Raw genomic sequence first — 26,967 nt, 5'->3', positions numbered from 1 at the left:
TTTGTTACTCTTTCACGCAAAAACTTCTGAACGGATTTTGATGAAACTTTATAGTAAACCCAGAATAGCATATAGGCTACAATTTAAGACGAACTGAATTTCACGCGGGTGAAGCACTATGCGGGAAATTGACCGAGACAAAGCGCGAGCCCGCACACCGAAGTATGGGCGATGCATGGTAAAACTAACTGAAGTGCGTGTTTACACTATACGTCTCCATCAATTCCCGCATAGTGTAACTACACCATAAGCCTAGGCACAGAACACCGATTTTAAGTTGGCCGATAGTTGGGCCCGATTCTAATTGGTATGAAGAATCGGCCGATACCAAATCGGTGTAATGTGCGCACTTTCACACATCTCCGTACTGATTAACAGCCCGAAACTATCGGCCAACTAAAAATCGATGGTCTGCGCCTAGGCTAAGACGAACTAAAAACCTCCTCCTTTTAATAAGTTGGTTAAAAATACCAATGCTATCATCACCCTACTGTTTGATTCACTGTCTCGATCTCCATCTACTACGTCAATGATAACATTTTTATGCAATGATGAACATTTACTAATCAAAATCAAAGATTTCCTATCAAATCTTTAATTACATAGATTAAGTACCTAACAATTAGATACAAAAAAGAAGATAGCCTAATCTAAAATATTCTGGAAGAAAAGATATCGTGTTTCTACTGACCAATGTAAGTCACAGATATCAACTCAATAAACTCGCAGAGTTCGAATGTTTCGTATCGTACCTACTAAATTAGACACATTGATCACGAATTTATGATCTTACTTGTTGTCTATGGACAGCATCTAACAACTGGTCTCTCTCAAATCTTTATGAGCCATAACCATGGAAGCCGAATCTGATTGCTCTGGCTTAGTCACAAAAAAACCATCCTCAAAATAACCTAACTGCCTGTGTGGTCTAGTGGTAAGACCACCTGCTTTAGACCCAGGGGTGGTTCGATTCCCAGTGAGGGCAGGTTTTTCTGTTCGGTTTGGTTTATTTGTTTATTTAAAATTCATTTATAAAAAACTCATAAAATTTATCTCATAAAACTAATTTATTTTTGCAAATAGACTTTTAAAAACTCCAGTATTACCATACCACTGCTTCGGGAAGAAGCAGCGCAAGAAAATCAGTTAGTGAGATGCAGGCCAAGAGCTTCCTCGTTGTGTATAAAATAAAAACTCCATATTATTTCCTCCAGGTGGTCCAGCAGCGTCCCACCTCCAAGTATTACAACTGCCGGTGGTCAGCAACGACTTCTGTGCGCAGGCCTACGTCAACTACAAGAACCAGCGCATCGATGAGCGGGTCCTCTGCGCCGGGTACAAGAAGGGAGGCAAGGACGCCTGCCAGGGGGACAGTGGGGGACCGCTGATGCAGCCGATTGTAAGTAGACTAGTGGAAAAGACGAGTCAATAAGTATAGTGAAAGACAAGAACAGCGTATCGAAAGATCTTCTGCCTGGGTGACAGCTGGGGGCCGCTGATGTAGCCTATTGTAAGTAGATGTAGTAGGAAAGACGGAGAACTCAAGAACCAGCGTATTGATGAGAGGGTCCTCTGCGACAACTCCCCAAGGGCTTCCACAACGACCGTTCCTGTGCTGCTCGCATCAAGGATCAGCAAGTAATTAAAAAACAAAAGTTTGTGCCACAACTTAAGAGTATTTATGCAGGACCCAAGAAGGGTGCTAGGATTCCTACTGGGTGACAGTGGCAGACTTCTGAAGCCTATTATAGGTAGCCGAAGTTCTCTGAGGACACTGTCTTATTAAGTAAGTATAGTAGACTACAAGAACCAGCGCATCGATAAGAGGGTCCTCTACGCCGGGTACAAGAAGGGAGGCAAGGACGCCTGCCAGGGGGACAGTGGGGGACCGCTGATGCAGCCGATTGTAAGTAGACTACAATAATACTAGTTCTAATAAATGTAGAGAGAGAACTCAAGAACCAGCGCATCGATGAGAGGGTCCTCTGCGCCGGGTACAAGAAGGGAGGCAAGGACGCCTGCCAGGGGGACAGTGGGGGACCGCTGATGCAGCCGATTGTAAGTAGACTACAATAATACTAGTTATAATAAATGTAGAGAGAGAACTCAAGAACCAGCGCATTGATGAGAGGGTCCTCTACGCCGGGTACAAGAAGGGAGGCAAGGACGCCTGCCAGGGTGACAGTGGGGGACCGCTGATGCAGCCGATTGTAAGTAGTAGAAAGAAATCGTTTCGTTTCATTTCAGCCAAATAACTCCCCAAGAGTTTCCACAACGACCGTTCCTGCGGTGCCCGCATCAAGGATCAGCAAGTAGAGGTAGTAAAAAACAAAAGTTAGTGCCACAACTTAAGAGTATTTATGCAGGACCCAAGAAGGGTGCTAAGATTCCTGCTGGGTGAAAGTAGCAGACTTCTGAAGCCTATTATAGGTAGCCGAAGTTCTCTGACGACACTTATTAAGTAAGTATAGTAGACTACAAGAACCAGCGCATCGACGAGAGGGTCCTCTGCGCCGGGTACAAGAAGGGAGGCAAGGACGCCTGCCAGGGGGACAGTGGGGGACCGCTGATGCAGCCGATTGTAAGTAGACCACAATAATACTAGTTATAATAAATGTAGAGAGAGAACTCAAGAACCAGCGCATCGATGAGAGGGTCCTGTGCGCCGGGTACAAGAAGGGAGGCAAGGACGCCTGCCAAGGGGACAGTGGGGGACCGCTGATGCAGCCGATTGTAAGTAGCAGAAAAAAGTCGTTTCGTTTCATTTCAGCCAAATAAATCCCCAAGAGTTTCCACAACGACCGTTCCTGTGCTGCTCGCATCAAGGATCAGCAAGTAATTAAAAAACAAAAGTTTGTGCCACAACTTAAGAGTATTTATGCAGGACCCAAGAAGGGTGCTAAGATTCCTGCTGGGTGAAAGTAGCAGACTTCTGAAGCCTATTATAGGTAGCCGAAGTTCTCTGACGACACTTATTAAGTAAGTATAGTAGACTACAAGAACCAGCGCATCGACGAGAGGGTCCTCTGCGCCGGGTACAAGAAGGGAGGCAAGGACGCCTGCCAGGGGGACAGTGGGGGACCGCTGATGCAGCCGATTGTAAGTAGACTAGTGGAAAAGACGAGTCAATAAGTATAGTGAAAGACAAGAACAGCGTATCAAAAGATTTTCTGCCTGGGTGGGTGACAACAACTGGGGGCCGCTGATGTATAGTCTAGTCTTAGATTAGACCCTAAATCTAAGTCTTGCAGTTTATTGTAATCAAAAGAATGCTGTTTACAAGCGAACTGCTCAATCGGCTTGCAGTTATTGCTGCCGCAAAAATATCAATCTTTGTACCTGTCTGGTTGTCCGAATAGACCCCGTCTGTAATTACCTTTAAATCCCAAATTATAATAAACCATTATTTTCCAGTGGAACAACCAAGACTACACGACGCACTTCTACCAGATCGGCGTGGTGTCCTTTGGCCGCAAGTGCGCGGAGGCGGGCTTCCCTGGAGTCTACACGCGCGTCACACACTTCGTGCCCTGGCTCGAGCAGAAGATCCTTGGCGCTTGAGGTAGCCGTGGCCTCGGCAGCGATATAGTGGTCTGGTCGTGATGGGTCTGGTTTGGCTGGTTTCTGGTCTAGTCATGACTTGATTGACTGTCTAGTTATGACTTGATTTTCTGGTCGTGACTTGAATGTCTAGTCATGACTTGATTGACTGTCTAGTTATGAGTAGATTGTCTGGTCGTGACTTGACAGTCTAGTTATGACTTGACTGTTTGGGCGTGACTTGACTGTCTGATCGTGACTTGACCGTCTGGTCGTGACTTGACCGTCTAGTTATGAGTAGATTGTCTGGTCATGACTTGACCGTCTAGTAATGACTTGATTTTTTGGTCGTGATTTGACCGTCTATTTATGAGTAGATTGTCTGGTCATGATCAGAAAATAAAGCATAACTAGACAATCAAGTCACGACCAGAAAATCAACTCATAACTAGACAGTCAATCAAGTCATGACTAGACGGTCAAGTGCGCGGAGGCTGGCTTCCCTGGAGTCTACACGCGCGTCACACACTTCGTGCCCTGGCTCGAGCAGAAGATCCTCGGCGCTTGAGGTCGCCGTGGCCTCGGCAGCGATATCGTGGTCTGGTCGTGATGGGTCTGGTTTGGCTGGTTATCTGGTCGTGACTTGACCGTCTAGTCATGACTTGATTGACTGTCTAGTTATGAGTTGATTTTGTGGTCGTGACTTGAATGTCTAGTCATGACTTGATTGACTGTCTAGTTATGAGTTGATTTTGTGGTCGTGACTTGAATGTCTAGTCATGACTTGATTGACTGTCTAGTTATGAGTTGATTTTGTGGTCGTGATTTGACCGTCTAGTTATGAGTAGATTGTCTGGTCATGACCAGAAAATAAAGCATAACTAGACAGTCAAGTCACGACCAGAAAATCAACTCATAACTAGACAGTCAATCAAGTCATGACTAGACGGTCAAGTGCGCGGAGGCCGGCTTCCCTGGAGTCTACACGCGCGTCACACACTTCGTGCCCTGGCTCGAGCAGAAGATCCTCGGCGCTTGAGGTCGCCGTGGCCTCGGCAGCGATATAGTGGTCTGGTCGTGACTTGACTGTCTACTTATGAGTAACTAGATTGACTGGTAGTGACTTGACCATCCGGTCATGACTTGACAATCTAGTAATGACTTTATTATCTGGTCGTGACTTGATTGTCTGGTCATTATTTACTGCCTTGTTATGGTTTTATGGTCTTGTCATGACTTGACAGTCTAGTCATGGCTTGATTGTATGGTCGTGACTTGACCATCTAGTCGTGACTTGACAGTCTAGTTATAGCTTGACTGTCTAATTATGGCTTGATTGTCTGGTCGTGACTTGACCATCTGGTCATGACTTGACAATCTAGTAATGACTTGATTTTCTGGTCGTGACTTGACCGTCTAGTTATGAGTAGATTGTCTGGTCATGACCAGAAAATAAAGCATAACTAGACAGTCAAGTCACGACCAGAAAATCAACTCATAACTAGACAGTCAATCAAGTCATGACTAGACGGTCAAGAGCGCGGAGGCCGGCTTCCCTGGAGTCTACACGCGCGTCACACACTTCGTGCCCTGGCTCGAGCAGAAGATCCTCGGCGCTTGAGGTCGCCGTGGCCTCGGCAGCGATATAGTGGTCTGGTCGTGATGGGTCTGGTTTGGCTGGTTATCTGGTCGTGACTTGACTGTCTAGTTATGTGGCTTTATTGTCTGGTCGTGACTTGACAGTCTAGTTATGACTTGACTGTTTGGTCGTGACTTGACTGTCTGATCGTGACTTGACAGTCTAGTTATAGCTTGACTGTCTAATTATGACTTGATTGTCTGGTCGTGACTTGAAAATAAAGCATAACTAGACAGTCAAGTCACGACCAGAAAATCAACTCATAACTAGACAGTCAATCAAGTCATGACTAGACGGTCAAGTGCGCGGAGGCCGGCTTCCCTGGAGTCTACACGCGCGTCACACACTTCGTGCCCTGGCTCGAGCAGAAGATCCTCGGCGCTTGAGGTCGCCGTGGCCTCGGCAGCGATATAGTGGTCTGGTCGTGACTTGACTGTCTACTTATGAGTAACTAGATTGACTGGTAGTGACTTGACCATCTGGTCATGACTTGACAATCTAGTAATGACTTGATTTTCTGGTAGTGACTTGAATGTCTATAGTCTGGTCTGCGAGCACGTAGAATTTTGTCCAATGACCCCAAACTACCCATCCTTATCGCTCGCGCGTAATTATATTGCTGTCGCGACTGTGCGACTGGCACCCGCAGTGAGTGTGCGAGCGCGATAGCAACATAATTACGCGCGAGCGATAAGGATGGGTAGCTTGGGGTCATTGGACAAAATTCTATGTGCTCACAGACCGGGCTTTAGTCATGACTTGATTCACTGTCTAGTTATGAGTAGATTGTCTGGTCGTGACTTGACAGTCTAGTTATGAGTAGATTGTCTGGTCGCGACTTGACCGTCTAGTAATGGCTTAGTGGTCTGGTCGTGACTTGACAGTCTATTTATAACTTGACAGTCTAGTTATGACTTGACTGTTTGGTCGAGACTTGACTGTCTGGTCGTGACTTAACTGTCTGGTCATGACTTGACTGTCTAGTTATGGCTTTATTGTCTGGTCGTGACTTGACCGTCTAGTTATGGCTTCGATTGTCTAGTCGTGACTGACTTGACCGTCTAGTTATGACTCGACTGTCTGGTTATGGTTTTATTGTATGGTCGTGACTTGACAGTCTAGTTATGACTTGACTGACTGGTCGTGACTTGACAGTCTGGTTATAACTTGACTGTCTGGTTGTGGTTTTATTATAAGGTCGTGACTTGACAGTCTAGTTATGACTTGATTGTCTGGTCGCGACTTGACTATCTGGTCGTGACTTGACAGTCTAGTTATGGCTTTATTGTCTGGTCGTGACTTGACAGTCTACTATTCACTAGATCGTCTAGCAGTAACCAGCCCTTCGAGACAAAGTTACAAACGTGACAGTTATAGGTAATCCCAAAATAATTTTGCTCCGATGTAGTCATCGCTCCATAACTATGTCTAATTGTCTGATCATGACTTGATCTTCTATGCATGCGTGATTAGGGCTAGCATGAAAGACACGATAAAATCTTATCATTATATCGATTCAGATTACAGATACAATACAGGTAGCATAAGACACGATAAAGTCTTATCATTATATCGATTTAAGGATTCTAATGTAGGCTTTATCGACCAAAATCGATTACCGATTTTAGACGTGTCGTTAATGCTTGTATAGTAGGGTTCTCTGGTTGTGACTTAACCGTCTGGTCGTGACCTGATAATCTGGTTGTGACTTAACATGTGACTCTGATTGGTCATTATGACCTTTGTGTCTATAGACAATGTGACATTCGAGTTCTATTCGCTTCGTCCCTACGTGGCTAAGTTAATATCTGCGTACAAAACAAATAGTTATTTTTTATATCTTTAGGATTCGATGTTACATTGTCTAGATGCACTGGATAGAAAAGTTGTAAATAAATAAAATAAGTGAATATTGGAACAAATAGTTACCATAATATAATATTAGTTTTAAGGATCCAAATATGTTTATTGAGACTTAGAAATTAAACATTGGCTCAAATATTTTTCTTTTTAAACAAAAATCTTTAAAACATTTCACTTTTCTACTTGTGTCATTGTGACCCATAAGTTGCCGATAGGGTCACAGTGACCTACCAAGACTGTATGATCTGATCTTGCTATTTCTAATACATACAGGGTGTTATAAAATAAATCAATTTTAAAGTGTAATGCTGTATTTTTTTATCTGTAATAACTTTTATGTTGATTGTATGTTGACAAATTACTCATTATTGCACTTTTTTTTAATTCTATTATTTGCCTAGTGAATAGAACAAAATATGTGATATAAAAACGTGACAAATAGGTAACTTTCTTTAATATTGTGTGTACTTATGTTATACTATAAGCTTTTTACAATTAAAATAATATGAAATACTTTCTTTGTTTCGCAGTAAGTAAGTATTACGTAGTTTATCAGGAAAATGATTAATTGTTGTTCTAATATTATTTTCTAGAATAGACGAAGATAACTCTAAGAATCTCTATTGCATTAAGTGTTTTTAAATTAATGAATAATGATAACATTTTGTAATTTCACAAACGTGAAAATAAAGTAACAATACAAATAACTTGATATAAGATCGTTTTATTAACTTTTACCAATTTTTTCCTACTACGTTTTTAAGGGTTAAGGTAAGCTTTCATTTATTTTTCTTGTTTTTTTTCTTTACTTTTTATTTTAGTACATTTTATGGTAATTAATCTATAAAAACCTTTTTCTATTTTGTGCCTGTGTTATTTTGTTATTGTCGTTGTATATGTTGTAGATAACTGGAAATATTATTATTCCTATTCTTATTGTTTATTCTTTACGTTAGCTTTCCGCCCGCGGCTTCGCCCGGAGTTTTCCCGGAAATTATTCGATTTTTTCTCGCCGTAAAAACCATCCTTGGACTTCAACGAACATTATAAAAAAGAATTGGTAAAATTGGTCCAGGCGATTAAGGAATCTTTAAAATATAGACAGACCGTCAAATCAGTTAATTTGCAAGTTTGACTAATAAAGTTCGGTTGTTAGGGAATTCTTGGGGGAGGCCTTTGTCCAGCAGTGGGCGTCTTTTGGTTGAAACGAACTAATAAAGATAATATATCTTAACTATCTAGCTGATTTTATCACTTATCAAACTGACTCACAACCGTTAAGTAGTGATTAAAATGCGGAAATAGTAGGTACCTACTTCACTAGATTTTCATCCTTAAGCGTGCATGATAAGACCAAAAATGGGGCATCACCTGTGACGTATACCACTTTTCAGGCGCACATGTTAATTTTCAGATAACCCTTATCTTCTATGAAATAAGAGCGATCTTTGCAATGAAATGTACACTTGATTTGCTGCTTTGATAGATAAATGAGTATCGATAAAACATTGATAGCGAGTTTGTGAAAATGCCTTGCAGAGGACAGACGACTGTTGGGTTCCATTAAAACCGGCAAAAATATCGATTAGTATGAGTTACTGTTTTGATAACTTAGCGAACTTTTTATGAGATATATTTAGTTGTGTTTGTGATTTTCGGTGATAATGGGGTTTATAAATCAAGTACCAGGTAAGTACGTTTATATTTTTACTTTCAATTTGATAATATTTGGGAAAATAAATACTTTTAAAAAGTGTGATGATTCTGGCTGGTATCTTAACAGAAATATTTTAAGTAATAGGAGAAAGTTTTTCTTTAGTACATTATGGAAAAGTTTTTAGAGGGCCTTTTAAACACGTTGTTTAGCTAAAAAAATACAAGTCGTGTAAACAAAATTACATTAAAATTAATTCGATTTGAGTTAATACGATTAAAAACTAGGTAGGTATCGTACGTAGGTACGCGTATAAATACGAAAATTTTACCAAAATATAGAAACATAACAGAAAACATAGGTAGGCAAGTAGCGAGATTAATGTGTACGTAATAGGTAAATTAATTATCCTTGAACATTATTTTTATTAATAATTTTATTAATAAACGTATTGATTATTGAGTATTATGCTATTTTTTGCAATCTCTTATTAATTGTACGTTGTATAATTTAAGTCCAAAAGAATGATAAATATGATTAATACATACGTAAATCATTGATTAGGAAAGGATTAAACAAAAACAACTTATTATAGAGCACGTGTTTTCAACGTATTAAATTATTGTATCTTATCGAAGATTAAAATAACTCCAGATTGATTTATGAAAGTTTTAATTAATTTAAAAATACCTAGCGACTTCAGTAGTTACAAACGAATTAAACTAAAATGCAATAAATGATTCGTAAAAAGTTACACGCAAGTCGATGAACATAAAAGAGTAATTCATCTTAGGGAGTGTGTTAGATCAGAATCAGCTTTTAAACTTATAAGTTTAAACTAAAAAGCAGTATAGATGATATTATAAAAGGTGTTAAAATCAAAAAAACGTATCCCGAAGACTGAAACTACGCATTATGTAAGTTAAGTGCAAGTAGGCAATATTACAAAATATTATTGGTGAGAAATCATTTTTTGCAAACCGCGAGAGCCAAGAAAAAAACCTTTATTGTTTTTAAGATTTTGTTTATTGGAGCGTACCTAACCTACGTACCTACGCGCTTTCCCGCTGCCTACTGCGACCGCGGGAGAATTTGATTAATTTTGTACACAAAATTGATTTTATTTAGTAATTTCCTATATTAAAAAACGCATTTATCGTTTATTTAGATTTATAGCTAAGTAAATAACTTACAAAACTAGGTACTTACCGACTATTCAACGTAGTCCGGAGTTTCCTTTATCACATCTAGGATGGCTTGCTCCGCCACAGGGCGTATTTGCCCGAGTAGGTACACCATAATATAACACTCACTCACTATCACACACTAATTACTTAAAACCGCACGAGAAACAATCAAAAATTGCAAAGCAATTTGAAAATTCGATGACCGAAGAAACCGATCAAGAGCGCGGAGGCCGGAGCGCGGAGCGGCGCGAGCGACACTGAGGCGGCAAAGCGCGGCAAAGATGAAGAAAGAGACCACGCGCCGCCGCGCTGGCGCCGACGCGGCTAGACCACCGGGCGACGCGAGAGATGGCGAGAGTGACCAATCCCAATCGAATAAACGTGCCTACCGAAAATCGTGCATAGTGTTTCTTTATTATTTTTCATTTTCAACTATTGATTTTGGTACGTATTTTTTAACATAACAAACAGTAGCAGCGTAAGGGGGGGGCGGTGGGGGCGGTCCACCCCGAGGGCCAAGCATCAGGGGGTGGACACAAGTCGCGCAGATTAGTACTCACTGGCGCATCTGCATGGCAAGTCTACGGTCTATGTCATGATACGGAGGGGTGCGATTGTCTTTCAATCTTCGAATCGATAGGTAACCCCAAAATCCTGGGGGGTACCAGGGGGTACCTTAGGACTTATGAGGAGGGGAAGGGGAGTGATCGCCCCGGGTGCCAACCTATGCTACGCGCCACTGATAACAAAACTTGAATTTCATCATTTTAGTAGAGGCAAATGAGTAAAGATACGTCCTTGGTAAACTTAATGTTCTTTTAGCAAGATTCCATAATAGGAACTCAAATTCGCATGAATTGTATTGATAAGATAAGTAGGTATGCAGTTACACTATGCGGGATTGGAACAAAAGTTTGCCAGTGTGTTATTACTAGGCGTTCAGTGGTTCAAATTTTGGTACGCTATTAAGTTAAGTTTTATTTTATTGATCAGTAAAGACGTAAAAGTTAGAGAGATAGAAATATAAGCAATAACGTATCTTAAAAAAAAACAATAATTTGTCATCTGTTTACAGTACTTTTTTATGAAACACAAGCTTATCACACTTGCATTACGATAACAAAATCAAAATCAAAAAACAAAAATTAAGATTTCAAACCAAAATCATAACTCCTATCAATTAAGTTTTAAAAACAAAATCATAACTCCTATCGAAATTGAAAGAAAATACTCGTACGAGTACGTTAGGAATCAACATTGCCTGTGTGCTTTTCTAGGCGTTACCACACGGAAATAAGAAGACAGTGAAGTAAGTGGGTAAGTAAAAACCGTAAAAACTAAAACGTTCAGATTTCGGTGCGAACTCAATCTATGATCTGAGATTTTGGCTGACCTTCAATATCTCCTAAACCATAAGTTTTCAATCATGTAGACTGCCTTTGGCTTCGTGATGTTTTTTACACGCGTTATTATGTAATAATAGGAATAAGTGAAGTTCTAGAGTAACTTAGCTTCATCTCACGAATCAGACTACTTATCTGCTTCAAACTTTCAGTTCTCCACAAGCCATGGCACTTCCTTCGGACGTACGTGCTCACCATCCCTCGCTTCGACCTGTTCCTGCAGGGCGCCATGCTGATCGTCATCCTGCTGGATCACAACGTCTTCCTGCTACTGCAGAGGGATGCAGACACAGGACTTACCGTACCCTTGACTCAAGGTAGGTACGTAAATAGTACGCGATCATCATCGTAATTTTGACGTCGACGTCTACTGCTGAACATAAGCCCCCCGCAATGATTTACAGAATGGCCGGTTGGCATATTCGAGTAGGTCGATAGGAAGAATTTCTTTTTTATGTGACAAGAATCAAACGTTTTTAGTTCTTAGCACGTGCTGACGTTAAAAAGAAAATTTATAAGTACAGGTTGTTGTAGGTACAGGTTCCTGTAGTGGAGACTAAATGACCTGATGATGATGGCTTCAGGACCATACTATGTCAGTAGTAATATCAGACAATGAGATTGTGTCTCCAGTTAAAATAATCAGCATATTATTAGAAGAACTATATATTTTTATGGGCCACAACAAGCTCATAGTTGACTGTTGAAGAGTCAGTAGAATGAAAGCAATGGCATTTTCTTGGATGATTGAGAAAAATAATCATCAGATAATCAAACATGAATCAAATACTTTGCAGATTTTGTCCTCATGGGAGTGGGCGGTGCGGAGTTCTTCCTTGGAGCAGCCCTGGCATGGTGGGGGCGAGGGAAGAGGAACTTCGCGCTGGCAGGCTGGCTGACGGCGGCTGCGGCATCAGGCCTCGTCGTGCTGGCCTTCCCGTTCGCGGAGCCTAACCCGCCTTCAGTTGGTAATACTGATTATTCTGCTAACCTCGTTGGTTTCAGCCAAATGACGTCCACTGCCAGTGGACCACTGGACTAAGACCTCAACCAAGGAACTAATCTTACTGCAATCTAATGGCTTAAGGTCAGTCTGTCTCATACAGAGTAACAGTAAGAGACAGAGCTTAGTTAGATAAGAATTGGGAAATAAAATAGGTACTGTATGCACATCTGATAACTCAGTGCTTAGATGATGGGTGATGATGATGATGAATGGATGGTTTATTTTTTACTTGAAGACTTCTAATGTTATGAAATGACAATTTAAAGTATGCAAGTTTAGCATCATCATCATCATCATCATCATCATCTATGATCTACTTAAAATATTTCACGAAAAGGCTACAAAACCTTTTCCAAACTCATTTAAAAAGGTACCTTATAGCCTGACCAGGAACATAAAAACCCTCGCCATGTTGCGGAAAACTAATGGTACTAATTTCTTTTAATGGCAACAGTAACTGAAAACTTCATTGACATGTCACCTTGCATGTCAGTCTATTGCTGTCAAAGTGTAAACAAACTTTATTTTAAATGTGCGCAATTGATTTTGTGAATTAAATTGCTAAAATATTTTTATAGTCGTGAAAGAAAAGTGGTTCACAATGTGTTAAAGTATTTGTCGAAAAGAAATACTAAGGGTTCGGACAATATTTTCATTGAATAATGTTTTCGACAAAGGTTGTCAAATTGACTGACATGTTTATCGTATAGTACAGTCCACTATGAAAATTAGCTGTGGTTTGTTTCAACTACCTATTTTAAAGTTTTTTGTCACTTTCTAAGTGTTGAATTTTATGGAATTGGGAAAGAAGTACCGAGTTTGAAGCGTTCATGAGCAGACATTGCAGTTGAATATTCAAGTTCTGAATTTGATTATTGATGAATAATGTTTAACCCTCCCATAGAGGAGGGTGGAATTCCCTCACCCTGCGCACTTACTAGGCGCTATCACTCACTCCTACCTACCACTGACTGGGTACTACTAACTACTAGTGAATGAAACACTGTCTTGAGGTCAACTGAATTCAATGCTTTATTGCGTCCCGGTTATATTTAAAGGCCGGGCAAAAAATCTGGACACCGCGGGCTAATATTTTGCACATAAAATACAAGTGTCATCTATTGGTAAAACTATGTAAACTTAAACACAAACATAACATGTGGTGCCATCTAGTGATAGGACAATGAACGAACTTTACACTAACTCTAACAAATAATAAAATAAATCCTACTAACTCGATTGATGGTTTCATTTAATTTATTTAAACCAGGTTACCTATAATAATATTTTTTCGTTAATTTATGAAAATATCAAATTAGCCCGTAATCCTGAATCCTGATACATAAAGTTAGCCTATTAATTTAACACAGGTACGACTGTACTCAGTGTTGCACTATCAAATGTAATTGACGCGCCTCTGTGCCAGGGTTTTTATGTTCCTGTGGGTCTAGACAAAGTGCAAATTATAATCGCAAACCAGTCGAAAAGTGGTCGAAAAGCCCCTTTTTTGTATGGAGTTTTGACGGATTCGATTTTCGATTCGATCAAAAAGTGCGTTTTGTCTAGGGGGGCTGGTCAGGCTATACTTCAATTAACATTTTACCCATATTTCCACAGATCTCTGCGGAGGAGGGGTAATCTCAGGGTATTCAGGGTATTCCTACGACATACACCAGTTCATCGTTCCTCGAACTGTCTTCCTCGTACTCACAGCGATCCTGTGCGCCTTCGCCAAGATTAGCATCTGGGCGCACGGAATGACGTATCTGGACGATCATCAGCCGGAGAATGGGCCGTACTTTTATGGTGAGTGGAGGTTATTAATATTCTGTACCCAATCAAGTCAAAAGAAGTCATTTAAATAAATTAAAAGAGTTCCAATCCAATGAAGACGCGATAATTTTTAGCAAGCCTAAAAAAGCTCAAGACTCTTACTGGATGGTCCACAAACTCTACACCAAATAACATTCAGGCTATTCTCTATTTTCATCTGCATCCGTAGTAAGTACCTACGTAGGGAGTTTAAAAAACCTTCTTTCACTTTTTTCTCAAATGACGGGCACTTTTTTCTCAAGAAGCACGCAAGTTAAGCACTTTCCCAGCACATATTCTACACATAACATCATCCATTATTTTCCAGGAATCCTCATCTCCATCCGCTTATCCCTCGGACTCAGTGGCAAGGACTGGCTGCGCGGGAGTGCCGTTCGCGACGACTGGTGGGAGGCGCAGCTGTCCCTCTCGATGCTGACGCTTATGTTCGCCGTCCTCTTCACTCTCTTCCCGAAGAGGATGCACAATAGTGAGGGACTGTTGGTGGAAGTTGAACCCGATGATGGCGGTAAGGGTTTAAATATTTTTATTGTGTTCTACTACTAGCAAGCTGATGTGGCAACGGGCAGGGCACATAGTACGCAGAACTGACGGCCGATGGGGCAGCAAGTTTCTGGAATGGAGGCCGCCTACCGGAAAACACAGCGTGAGACGTCCACCTACAAGGTGGACCGACGACATCGTAAAGGTAGCAGGGAAGCGCTGGACGCAGGCCGCTACCAATCGAACAACGTGGAAAGCATTAGGGGAGGCCTATGTTCAGCAGTGGACGTCCTATGGCTGAAATGATGATGATGATGATGATTGTGTTCTACATTCTCATAAAGCTTTGGAAAAAAGATAGTTATCTTTTACAAAGTTTCCGTTTATTTCATCATTCACGTATTTTTTTTTGTTTGTAGGATTCTTTGCAGCAGTCGGCAGAGTACTCAGCAGAAAATACCTAATTCTTCAAATTGGCGCTCTTGGTTTCATCAATGCTGGACTGTTTAGTTTCGTCTACTACGACTGGGACTACATTGAAGTAATATGCCACGATTTTATTATTTTCTTACAAAAGTCATTGGTCTGTTGCTAATAACTTAACGCCATTCATCATTTCAGGCAAGATACCACGTGGAGGCTGCGCGGGCGGACCTACGAAGCCCTACACTGGTCGCCAGAACATTCCGACCTCTCGTCATTATCTTTTTTGTTATGGTAAGAAGCACCTACGAACCACCTTTTTTGAAAAAACATTTGTGTTGAGGATGAGCTGAATCCAGGGCAACTTTAAGGACAGAGCGCTAAAACCCATGATGACTAAGTAAGTTTATTTTGTATGACCTTTCAATGAAAACATTGGTGAAAGAACTATTTCGTAAGCATAAAAACTACCATCTCAGGTAGGTAGGCAGGTATCACTATTTGAAAATCCCATTTTTGAGAAGTTTCTCAATATAGTTTACCAGTAAATTGTTCTGACGCGGACAATACCTTATTATAGTAATAGTTTTGGGAATTTTTGAGAAGTTTTATATCATTTTCTTCTAGATATTCCGCGTGCGCTTCTCAGTGCGCCGCAGCGACGGCGTCAAAGCGAACACAGCTTCGCGCGTCGGCGGCATAGTGGCGATCTTCGTGGCCATCTTCTTTGCTGTCATCGCGGCCATCTCCTGTGACACTGGCGACGTCGCCGGCATGGAGGATGGCACGTTTGAGAGCCCGATCTGCAGTAACCAATGCTTGTGAGTTATTATTTACCTGGGTTTGGACTTTGAATCTCAAAGACTACCTACATAATCGCGATCTATGTCGCCATCTTTGCTGTCATCGTAGTCATCTCCTGCGACACTGGCGACGTCGCCGGCATGGAGGATGGCACGTTTGAGAGCCCGATCTGCAGTAACCAATGCTGGTGAGTTATTATTTACCTGGGTTTGGACTTTGAATCTCAAAGACTGACTACATCGTCGCGATCTTCGTCGCCATCTTTGCTGGCATCGTAGTCATCTCCTGCGACACTGGCGACGTCGCCGGCATGGAGTATGGCACGTTTGAGAGTTCACTCTGTAGTAACCAGTGCGGGTAGGTGTTAATCTTTACTTGAGTTTAGATCCCGAACAAACTACCTAAATAGTCAAGATCTTCGTCGCCATCTTCCTATCGGCTATCTTCAGTGACACTGGTGACGTTGCCGGCATGGAGTTAAGGTTCAGTCAAACCAACGCGATCACATGCAATCAGCCGGCGTGCAACGATGGCGATCAATGCATTTAAATCTGATAGGCACGTTTTTAGAGGCCGATGTGGCGTATCCAGTGCGGGTAGGTAAGTGTTCTTTACTTGGGTTTAATTGTCGAACAAACTACAGTTACCTACTTATAGTCTGGTCCGTGAACACGTAGAATTTTGTCCAATGACCCCAAGCTACCCATCCTTATCACTCGCGCGTAATTATGTTGCTATCGCGCTCGCACACTCACTGCGGGTGCCGGTCGCACAGTCGCGACAGCAATATAATTACGCGTGTTGACGCGACACTACACGCAGCGCCAGCGCCCTCTCGCGTCGCACACCGCGATTCGACCGCAGTCGTCTCGAGCGACGGTTCTAAATTTATATTTTTCTCTTCCGATTCACGGCGCCGCGCCGACCGCACGCGTCCCTACGTTAATCTTGTAATAGTATCAAAGTTATCAGAGTAAATAACTTTAAATTCATAAAATCTTTTATTGCACACTCGTGTAACTACATCGTGTCGCTGTCAAGACCCCTGCCTGAACATTTCTTCGAGCCGGATGAGGAGTGGAATTTACCGCGTGCCTCGTTGTAACCTCCAACTGACCTGTCGCCACAACGTGCAACCACGTCGGGCGGGTTTTGTGCAGCGGCCGGAAGATTACATCGAGACCATAATAATTACAACGAATACTTCAAGCATTAGAAAACACAGAAATCATAAAATAAACCAAGAAGGTCGACATATCTACTTCGGACGGCGCCATACTTACCACGCAGTGAGAGTGAGAACCTCTTGTGAGTTCGTTCCATTTTTTCCATACTATTTCCCCTAATATTTTACCAGTTTTATCCAATATTCTTTCTAATTTTATTGCAAAATCCAATTCATTTGTATTTCCACACAAATTAATCCTTATTTCAGCCACCAAGTGCTCCTACATTGTGGATACCTGTGATACTTTTCACTATTTCATTGCAATAATCACAATAGTTTTCATTCCCCCACAAGTTAATTAATATTTTTTCAGCTACCTAGTGGTCATAGATTGTAGACACCTGCACCAGTATTTGTGATATTTTGAATCTCACATTCAATTTCATTCCAGATCGTTTCGTGCGCATTGGATTGCGCTTTGTATTGCGAACAGCGCGTTCCCGCGTGGCCAAGGTCACGCGCGCCTGCGCCTGCCGTGCCTCGCTCGCTTGCCGCGCCACGCCGCGCTTGCCCCACGCCACGCTTACCTTCACGCGCACCTATTCACACCCTCATTTGCACCGTGATTTTCTGCTTGCAGTTAAAATTTAAGTATTCCTTGCTATTCACAAACTTTCATTGATTGCAAATTGTTTTTTTTTGCATTTTAACTTTAGTGGATTTCAGTTTCAATTACAATGGATCTCAAAACATTGAGAAAAACACGAGGTACATATAAGGCAAAGCTAACTTTGTTTAAACAATTTTTAGATTTAATTCAATCGTGTGAAATTCTTAATAGTTTACAAATTAGAGAATTATCGAACCGCCTCCAAATAATAAAATCGATGTATAATGAGTTTGATACCAACCAAACTCACATAGAAACTTTATGCGAAATTCCAGATGACGAATTGAAGGAAAGAGAAACCTTCGAGACGAGCTTCCACGCAGCAGTCGCCTCAGCGGAGGAGTCGCTGGCCAGAAACACCAAGCAGTCCGGCGGGCTCTCCTCGGCGGGCGATGATGGGTCACAGGTGACAGGTTCTGGTACTGCAATAGCGGCCGGGCCTCCTTCACTTAAACTTCCTACTATTAATTTACCCACCTTTTCTGGTCGTTATCATGATTGGTTAGGGTTTAGAGATTCGTATATTTCGCTCATTCATAATAACAGTTCGATACCTAAAATTCATAAATTTCACTATTTGCGTGCCTCTTTAAAAGACAGTGCCTCATTGATTATACAATCAATAGATTTTTCTGCTGAAAATTACGAAATAGCTTGGGGTTTAATATGTGACAGGTACAATAACAAAAGATTACTTGTCAACAATCATATAAAGGCATTATTTGACTTAGAAATGATAATTCGAGAATCATCCAGATCGTTGCGTAACATGATAGATACCGTTAACAAAAATCTTAGGTCGTTAAAGACGCTCGACTTACCCACAGAGCACTGGGATGTGTTGATTATACACATGGTTTCTAGTAAACTTGATCCAATCACTTCTCGCGAGTGGGAAGAGGAGAGAAATAAAATTAAAGATATGCCATCATTACAACAATTCATTACTTTCGTTAAAAATCGCGCAGATTTACTGGAAACCATGGAAATATCACAGCACAAACCACGTCGACACAGTGACGTCACACACACCCGTCCTAAGACATTCATAGCATCATCTACCTCAAACATGACTCAATCTTCGTGTCCTATGTGCAAGGGTAGTCATTCTATTTATCAATGTTTTCGTTTTAAGTCGCTTCCAATAGAAACTCGAATTACAAAGGTTAAAGAATTTAAATTGTGCATTAATTGTTTGCGCAAGGGACATGAAATTGAAAAATGTACACTGGGTCCGTGCAAAATTTGCTATAAAAAACACAACAGTCTATTGCACCTTGAAGGACGGAACAATTCGAAGAGCCTACCAGAAGTAAAGTCAAGTTCTTCTCCTGGGTGCGTAGTACTATCCACATCCAAGGGTAACTCACAGCCTGAGGCTCACTCTCAAGTAATTAATGATAGCGAGATCACGTTATCATCATGCACCCAACATAGTCAAGTTTTACTTTCGACAGTTCTAATTGGTGTTAAAGATATTGAAGGCAAAACTCACAAGGTGCGAGCATTGTTAGATAACGGTAGTACCTGCAATATCATCACAGAACAATTACAGTGCAAACTCAAACTTCAGAGTCAACAGACTCAGGTCTCCGTACAGGGACTATACAATCAACATTCACAAATTACAAAAAGATGTGATGTTGACATTCATTCATTAATGGACAAGGAATATAAACGAAAAATAAATTGTTTTATTGTACCTTGTGTCACTCAAATACTACCATCACATAAAGTCAACACAAACTCATTCAACATTCCACAGCACATCCACCTCGCAGACCCCACGTTCCATACGCCATCCGAGGTGCAGATGTTGCTAGGAGCCGACCTCTTTTGGGAGGTGCTCCGAAATAACCACATTTCCTTAGGAAAAAACAGGCCAACTCTAAATGAAACAAGGTTAGGTTGGTTAGTGTCAGGTGTCAGTCCGACCCAGTTACGCAATTCAAAAAATAGTAATTTATTTACTAACATTCAGTCATCATCACAATATACTATGCATTCTTATCATTTATCTCATTCAGATTCTGAGTTGCAGAAAAAACTCGACCATTATTTTCAATGCGAATCATTCGCTGATCCACCTCGTCTCACTAAAGACGAAATACAATGTGAAACCATTTTCACAGAAACTACAACTCGTCAACCAGACGGTCAATTTGTAGTTACCATTCCATTAAAGTTGTCACCTAGCCACTTAGGAGACTCATACGAACAGGCACGTGTTAGATTTCTCGCTTTAGAGCGAAAGTTCAATCGAGAGCCATCTTTTAAAGATAAATATTGTGAATTTATGTCAGATTATATTCATTTGGGCCATATGACAGAAAACAAAACATTATCAAGCGATAACAACGCTTACTTTCTGCCGCATCACGGCGTACTAAAAGAAACAAGTTTAACAACCAAACTCAGAACCGTTTTCGATGCATCAGCAACTACCACGTCAGGTTATTCTTTGAACGACATTCAGTTCATCGGCCCCACAGTGCAGGATGATTTAATAAATATTTTGATTCGTTTCAGGCAACACAAATATATAGTAACTGCTGACATAGAGAAAATGTACCGTATGATTCTTGTCAGCCCTCAACAAAGATCATTGCAACAAATATTATGGAGGTCGGATCCCACAGAACAAATAAAGGTTTATAAACTAAACACGGTTACATTTGGGTGTGCCTCATCTCCTTTTCTTGCCACTAGGTGTCTCAAACAATTAGGCCAAGATTGCTTAAATAACATAAACACAAAACCCACACAACATAATCAGATTAACACATTAACTGCCACATCCATTTTACAAGACTTTTACATGGATGATCTAGTGACTGGCAATGATAATTCAGCGTTATTGGTTGACATTTGTAAAGAGATAAATAATAATTTAAAGGGTGCAAATTTTTATCTTCGAAAGTGGAAATCAAATAACAAAGATATTTTGAATGAAATTCACGAGCTTGATAAAACCAATGATGATCCTTTACTTATGTTGAACAATGATAAACTTTCTAAAACTTTAGGTATTTTGTGGGACAATCAAAATGACACTTTATTATTTTCATCATTGCCGATCACTGACACCAACACACCACACCAAACGAAACGGTCTGTTCTGTCTCAAATTGCGCAAATATTCGACCCATTAGGTTTAATTAACCCTTGCTTACTACAAGCCAAAATAATTTTACAAAAACTATGGGCAAACAACCTAGCTTGGGACGACACGATTTCACCTGACTTGCAAAGGCAATGGGATGAATTCCTTAAACATCTACCTTCTCTTGACAATATACAAATACCACGTCATGTTATATGCGATTCTCCAATACAGATTCAACTTCATGTATTCAGTGACGCATCTATGCATGCGTATTCAGCATGTGTTTACATTAGAAGTGTCTCCGCTGATGGTTCTGTTAGTGTACATCTTTTAATTGCAAAATCCAGAGTAGCTCCCTTCAAGAAAAACTTAACAACTCCCAGATTAGAGCTAGAAGGGGCTTTACTTGCTACAAGATTAGCAAAAAAGGTAAAATCCTCACTCAGAATTCAAATAGATGTCGTAAATTATTGGTCGGATTCGACTATTGTTTTGGGTTGGATTAAAATGCCTAAGTCTAAATTAAAACAATATGTGTATAACAGAGTGACTGAAATCACAGATAATACACAATCCACAAGTTGGTATCACGTTCCCACTTCAATGAACCCTGCTGATATTGGTTCTCGGGGTTCGAATCCACAACAACTTAGTAACAAAAACAACACAATTTGGTTTTCAGGTCCAGATTTTCTCCACCAGACTGAAATACTCATGCCACCACAACCACTCAACAACAATGACATTATATTACCGGAAATAAAATCACATTGTCATTTTTTAAACGATCCAATTGATAATAACATTGATAATTTTATTAAACGCTTTTCCAATTTTTCTAAATTATTGCGAATTTTTGCTTATGTTTTGAGATTTATACATAATTGTCGCCATTCGCTTAAGAAAACTAAAGGTTATTTGCAAATAAATGAATTTAATTGCGCCGAAAGGCTTTTGTGTGCTCTTGTACAAAGAGATATGTTTCCTAAACAGTATAGATTGTTACAGAATAATGACAAGTTGCCGCTTAAAGATAAATTACTCAATTTAAACCCAATTATGGATCAAACAAATGTAATGAGAGTGGGTGGAAGATTATCAAATTCAAATAATACATACGACACTAAACATCCAATCATACTACATGCCAATCATCATGTCACACAATTGATAGTTCAACACTACCATAAAATATTGTTACACGCTGGTCCACAACTCATGCTATCCACATTAAGACAAAGGTATTGGATTATCGGTGGACGTAACCTAACTAGGAAAATTGCACGCAATTGCATAACATGTTGTCGATTTTCTAATAAAAGCATTCAGCCTATAATGGGTAATCTGCCCAAAGAAAGATTGCATACTGATTTTCCATTTCAGAACACTGCTGTCGATTATGCTGGTCCAATCATGATAGCGGACAGAAAGGGCCGTGGTTGTAGGTTGCAAAAGGTCTACATATGTGTATTTGTTTGCCTCGCTGTACGAGCAGTTCACATAGAACTTGTCACCGAGCTAAGTACAAACGGTTTCCTTGCCTGTCTCAATCGATTCATCGCCCGTCGGGGTAGGCCGTGTAAGATTTTTTCCGATAATGGAAAAAACTTTGTGGGCGCTTGTAATGAATTATCAAGGTTTTTGAAAATGAAATCCAATGACATTTCGATTTATGCAGCAGAAAATCAAATAGAATTTAAATTTTCTCCCGCTTATAGCCCCCATTTTAATGGTTTAGTAGAGGGTTGTGTAAAGGCAATTAAATTTCATTTAAAACGAGTCATAGGTCTTACTAATTTGACATATGAAGAAATGACAACATTACTGGTGCAGGTGGAGGCAATTTTGAACTCTAGGCCGCTCACTCCTCTTTCTTCAGATCCTTCTGATCTAGTTGCCCTCACTCCTTCACATTTCCTTTTGGGACGAACCATAGGGATGACCACCTCACTCGTGAGTAACGAGCAGGAGGCCAATAACATCTCTACTCTCACTAGATTTAAGAGAGTAGAATATTTGAAATCCCAATTTTGGCGGAGATTTAACACTGAGTACATTTCAGAGCTCCAGTTGAGAAACAAGTGGCGCGGGCACGCAGATGGTCTGCGTCTGCACCAGATGGTGGTGGTCAAGGATGACCGCTTACCACCCAATCGATGGCTGTTGGGGCGCATCTCTCATCTCTACCCTGGGACCGACGGCGTCACCCGCGTTGCTGACGTCACCACCACATCGGGGGTCGTTCGACGAGCGTACAACCGACTGATCCCTCTACCACTGTTGGACCAAGATGCTCCAAGGCCGGCAGCATGTTGACGCGACACTACACGCAGCGCCAGCGCCCTCTCGCGTCGCACACCGCGATTCGACCGCAGTCGTCTCGAGCGACGGTTCTAAATTTATATTTTTCTCTTCCGATTCACGGCGCCGCGCCGACCGCACGCGTCCCTACGTTAATCTTGTAATAGTATCAAAGTTATCAGAGTAAATAACTTTAAATTCATAAAATCTTTTATTGCACACTCGTGTAACTACATCGTGTCGCTGTCAAGACCCCTGCCTGAACAACGCGCGAGCGATAAGGATGGGTAGCTAGGGGTCATTGGACAAAATTCTACGTGCTCACGGACCGGGCTTTAGATGATCTTTCTAGATCTTCAATGTCTATGTAGTGGTTGTAGAAGATGCTGAAGCATTTGCTCTATATAAAATCTTCTTTGTTGTAGGTATTACACATGTAATACAATAGTTACTACTTTTTATTCCAGTTGCGAGTCCCATCGTTACGGCTTCGCCCCAGTGTGCGCGCTGGATACGAGTACCACTTACTTCTCGCCGTGCCAGGCCGGCTGCTCCGACTACGAGGACCTCAATAGCTTCTTGTAAGTCGATAACTTTCCTACACGCCGTTAATAATGCAGTATTACCTGTAGTTGTTTTTTTTTCTATCCATAACGAAGAAGCTTTTGGCCTGTATCTCAACTGATGGTAAGTGATGATCAGGCCGAAGGTGGAAGTGAGCTTCACCCGGAATCCTCAACACGGAGGAACCGGCTATTTTAGCTCTAACTGCCGGAACACAACATATTTTGCCTTTTATTAAGTTAATTTGGGGAACCTGGTTACCAATTAGTCCTTTAGTAGTCCCCTGTGCAGGTTCACGACCCTCTCCAATTTACCAGTAGCAAAAGGAGATTTTGGCTGGTCTACACCATGCTGGCCAAACAGATTGGGGAGGCATGGTGTTCGTATTTTTGTCCCTTAGTCGTCTCTTACGATTTAAGCTTCACCCACACTAACGCGTGCAGATCGCCATCGCTAGCGCGATCAAAGGCCAATGACAGGTCGCGCGAGCCATGACAGTCCGCGCCATGACAGAGCCATGATCGCGCCGTAATAGCACCGGCAATGGCGATCTGCACGCGTCGGTGTGGTTGAAGCATTACACAATAAGGGTAGTAGTGTTGGCTCTGTTCTACTCTGTAGGAACCACGGCTATAATTATGCTTATTCATTTCAGGGTTTTCGGCAATTGCACCTGTTCTGCCAGCCTCGTGGTGAGAGGAGCGTGCGCGCTGCCCTCCTGTCACTTTGTCTACTCGATTTATCAAGTCATCCTCACTGTCATCCTTGCTGTGAGCGGTCAGTACGATTGAATTATTTTAATAAATAAAAATTCCCAAATTTATGACGTCATAGTTCCCATTGCCATGCAAAATAAACATTACTCTTGCAAAGAACAACAAAATGCTTAGTCTGAATATAATATGCTGTCGCGTATCTGTTCTGTCGCTGTAATGAAACTAAGGTCCATAATGTCCAAATTATAAAAAGCGCTCAAAACTCGATGCAATCTTAGTGCGATTGCGGTCAAATACCTGCCTTGTCATGCATAAAAAAAGTATTTTGTCCTGATGGGTCTAAAAATTGAAATTCAACCAATCAGAAGCCTCAATCTATGCTTGAAATTGAATCGAATATTGGACTCAATTCTGTAATTCGGTCGTTTAACAACATTTGTGTGTTAGGTGCGGCCCTGCTGATGCAAGGCATGGTGTTCCTACGCGCGGTGCAGCGTCGTGACAAGCCCGTAGCAATGGGCGTCATGCTGGCTGCCATAGGTCTGCTGGCGCATGTGTTGGGACATCTACTCTACAAGCTTATTAGTCGTGAGTAACCCATAAACCTATCTCTCCAATTGATTTTGAACCTTTTGTTTAAGATATTAAGTTTAAATTGTGTCATTTTGTGACTTCGTTATTTTAATCAATAAGGAATAACATTGGACCTAAAGACGGGCCTTGAAGTACTCTAGATGTTTCTGATCCTTCGTCTTACTAATGCCATTTGACATATTATACCTACTCTGAAAACTTACGTTCTATTTTCACTTCATCTAAAATGTTAATCAGTTTTGTTGACAGTCAAAAGCTTTAGATATAGTAGGTTAAGATGTAAATATGAAAATAATGCATTGAAATTAAAAGGTCTTCAAATTTCACTTTAATTAAGTACAAAAACGTACACTTACTTAATATTTTTTTAAGTTTGATGAGAAAATATGGTACACCTCAGGGGCCAATAATAGGTCCTTTACTTTATGTTATTTTCTTTGGATATTACAACTGAAGTTTTTTCGCAGATTTGACGTGCGCATACTCAGTCGACGGCACTTGTCAATTCCACCGCCCGACTATATTCTCTATGGCGGCTATCAGCGCGGGATTCTGTTTACTCTCCGCCATCGTTAGCATTATTGCGAGCAAAGTCGCGGTTAGTTCTAAAGGAGAAAATGAAAGCAATGGGGGCGTGGATTTATGAGTAAAAGGTGATATTTTTTACGTAAGGTGAAGTCCGTTAAATATAAATATTGCTCTCTTTGCTGTCCATAAAAAGTAATTTAAGCATGGCTACCTTGGTCGGACTAAAAACAAGAATATACAAGGAAGAATAAAATATTTCCATGGAAGAAACTACTAGAATTAGTGAGAAAAGAAACTTGATATTGGTAAATGACAATTTCGTGAATTTATTTTTATAAGTTTGTTGTTTTTAATGTTTTTAGTTTTGCATTTTTTATATTGTAAGTAAGCATCAGTTATTTATTTTATTATAAGGAATAATTAGGTAATAATAAAATAAAAATATTTATTTTCGAAGGTGTTATATTTTTTTAACAATTTTTACAACAATTCGGAACTAAATGGCACGCCTAAAACATTTCTCATATACACCACACAAATCTTCTAAGCTAAGACAAATTGTACTTATTGTTATAATTTATAAAAAATAAAATAAATCCGTACAAAATTGATTTTATTCATTAAATAAGACTTTTATGTCAGCTTTACTTGTATGTAAAGTTCCAAAGATAAGTCTTTTCATGTGGTTAAAAAGCGTAAGATAAGTAAATAAATAATTGACAATCGTAAAATAAAATTATATTAGAAATATCATTAATAACATTTTGGCAATTTGTTAAAAATTAAATAAATTCTACAACATATTACGACTTTACGAGGCTTCAATTAAATAGTAATATTTTTTTCAATTAACTAAAATTATTGTAGTTTAAATTAATAAATTCTGTACTAATAAAAAGAAACATTATTAAAAGATTGAGTATAATATACGTATTTGGCGAAAAATATGCTATACAAATAAAAGTAAGTGTTCCTTACTGTAAAAATACGTCCAAATATCAAATTCTTATTTTCTTATAGAAATTAAGTACTGAATATTATCAGTGTACGTTCATACGTTTGCTTTTAAACATAAGGTTTATTTTCGTTTGACGACATCACAGTGATGGACACAGCATTTGTGCCTGTGACTTTGTATTTTAAGGCTAGAATAATAAAAATCGAAGATTTTAAAATATTAAAGTTACGGCTACGACGACATTGATTTAAGTTATTTTTGTTAAATCTACTAGTTTGGTTTTCTAAACACTATTAATATTTTTTTAAATCCTCTGGCCACAAGACTCCAGCTGAGGGCTTAGTGTGAGTTTACATCAAAAATCAAACGTTTACTGTGAGCGCGTAAAAAATGACATTAAATGTATGACGGATTGTACAACGCCCCTAGCAGATACTTTCAAGAACTAAAATCTTCATAGATTTTAATGTTAACTCACACTCAGCCCTCTGAACTAATTTGACCTTTGACCAAAGTCAATTAGCGTT

At 40.3% G+C, this 26,967-nt stretch overlaps 2 protein-coding genes across 4 annotated transcripts in view; both read left to right on the top strand.

Moving 5' to 3' along the window:
• Positions 1 to 5,916, top strand: part of LOC135081672 (uncharacterized) — a 30,421-nt gene extending 24,505 nt beyond the window's left edge. The window contains exons 8-9 of one of the 2 annotated variants that reach the window (XM_063976444.1): positions 1,215 to 1,399; positions 3,415 to 5,916. In XM_063976444.1, coding sequence (XP_063832514.1) covers positions 1,215 to 1,399; positions 3,415 to 3,561 — 332 coding nt within the window. In that variant the 3' untranslated portion in view covers positions 3,562 to 5,916. Of the gene's footprint in view, positions 1 to 1,214; positions 1,462 to 3,414 lie in introns of those variants that run through there. The other variant, XM_063976442.1, reaches the window with a different exon arrangement.
• Positions 5,917 to 8,547: 2,631 nt separating this feature from the next.
• LOC135081673 (solute carrier organic anion transporter family member 2A1-like) lies at positions 8,548 to 26,674 on the top strand. 2 transcript variants are annotated; one of them, XM_063976445.1, is made up of 12 exons: positions 8,549 to 8,731; positions 11,439 to 11,603; positions 12,084 to 12,254; positions 13,910 to 14,098; positions 14,433 to 14,633; positions 15,028 to 15,149; positions 15,230 to 15,325; positions 15,659 to 15,852; positions 23,548 to 23,661; positions 24,300 to 24,421; positions 24,808 to 24,948; positions 25,422 to 26,674. In XM_063976445.1, exons 1-12 carry the CDS (start codon positions 8,707 to 8,709, stop codon positions 25,598 to 25,600), a joined length of 1,719 nt encoding a protein of 572 aa, XP_063832515.1. In that variant the 5' UTR covers positions 8,549 to 8,706; the 3' UTR covers positions 25,601 to 26,674. The 2 variants fall into 2 exon arrangements, with proteins under 2 accessions (XP_063832516.1, XP_063832515.1); XM_063976446.1 differs by lacking the exon at positions 24,808 to 24,948 and having other exon boundaries at positions 8,548 to 8,731.
• Positions 26,675 to 26,967: the final 293 nt, after the last annotated feature.

Source organism: Ostrinia nubilalis, chromosome 20 (genome assembly GCF_963855985.1).
Source record: "Ostrinia nubilalis chromosome 20, ilOstNubi1.1, whole genome shotgun sequence".
Taxonomy (NCBI): domain Eukaryota; kingdom Metazoa; phylum Arthropoda; class Insecta; order Lepidoptera; family Crambidae; genus Ostrinia; species Ostrinia nubilalis.
This window is presented reverse-complemented; position numbering and strand designations above follow the sequence as displayed.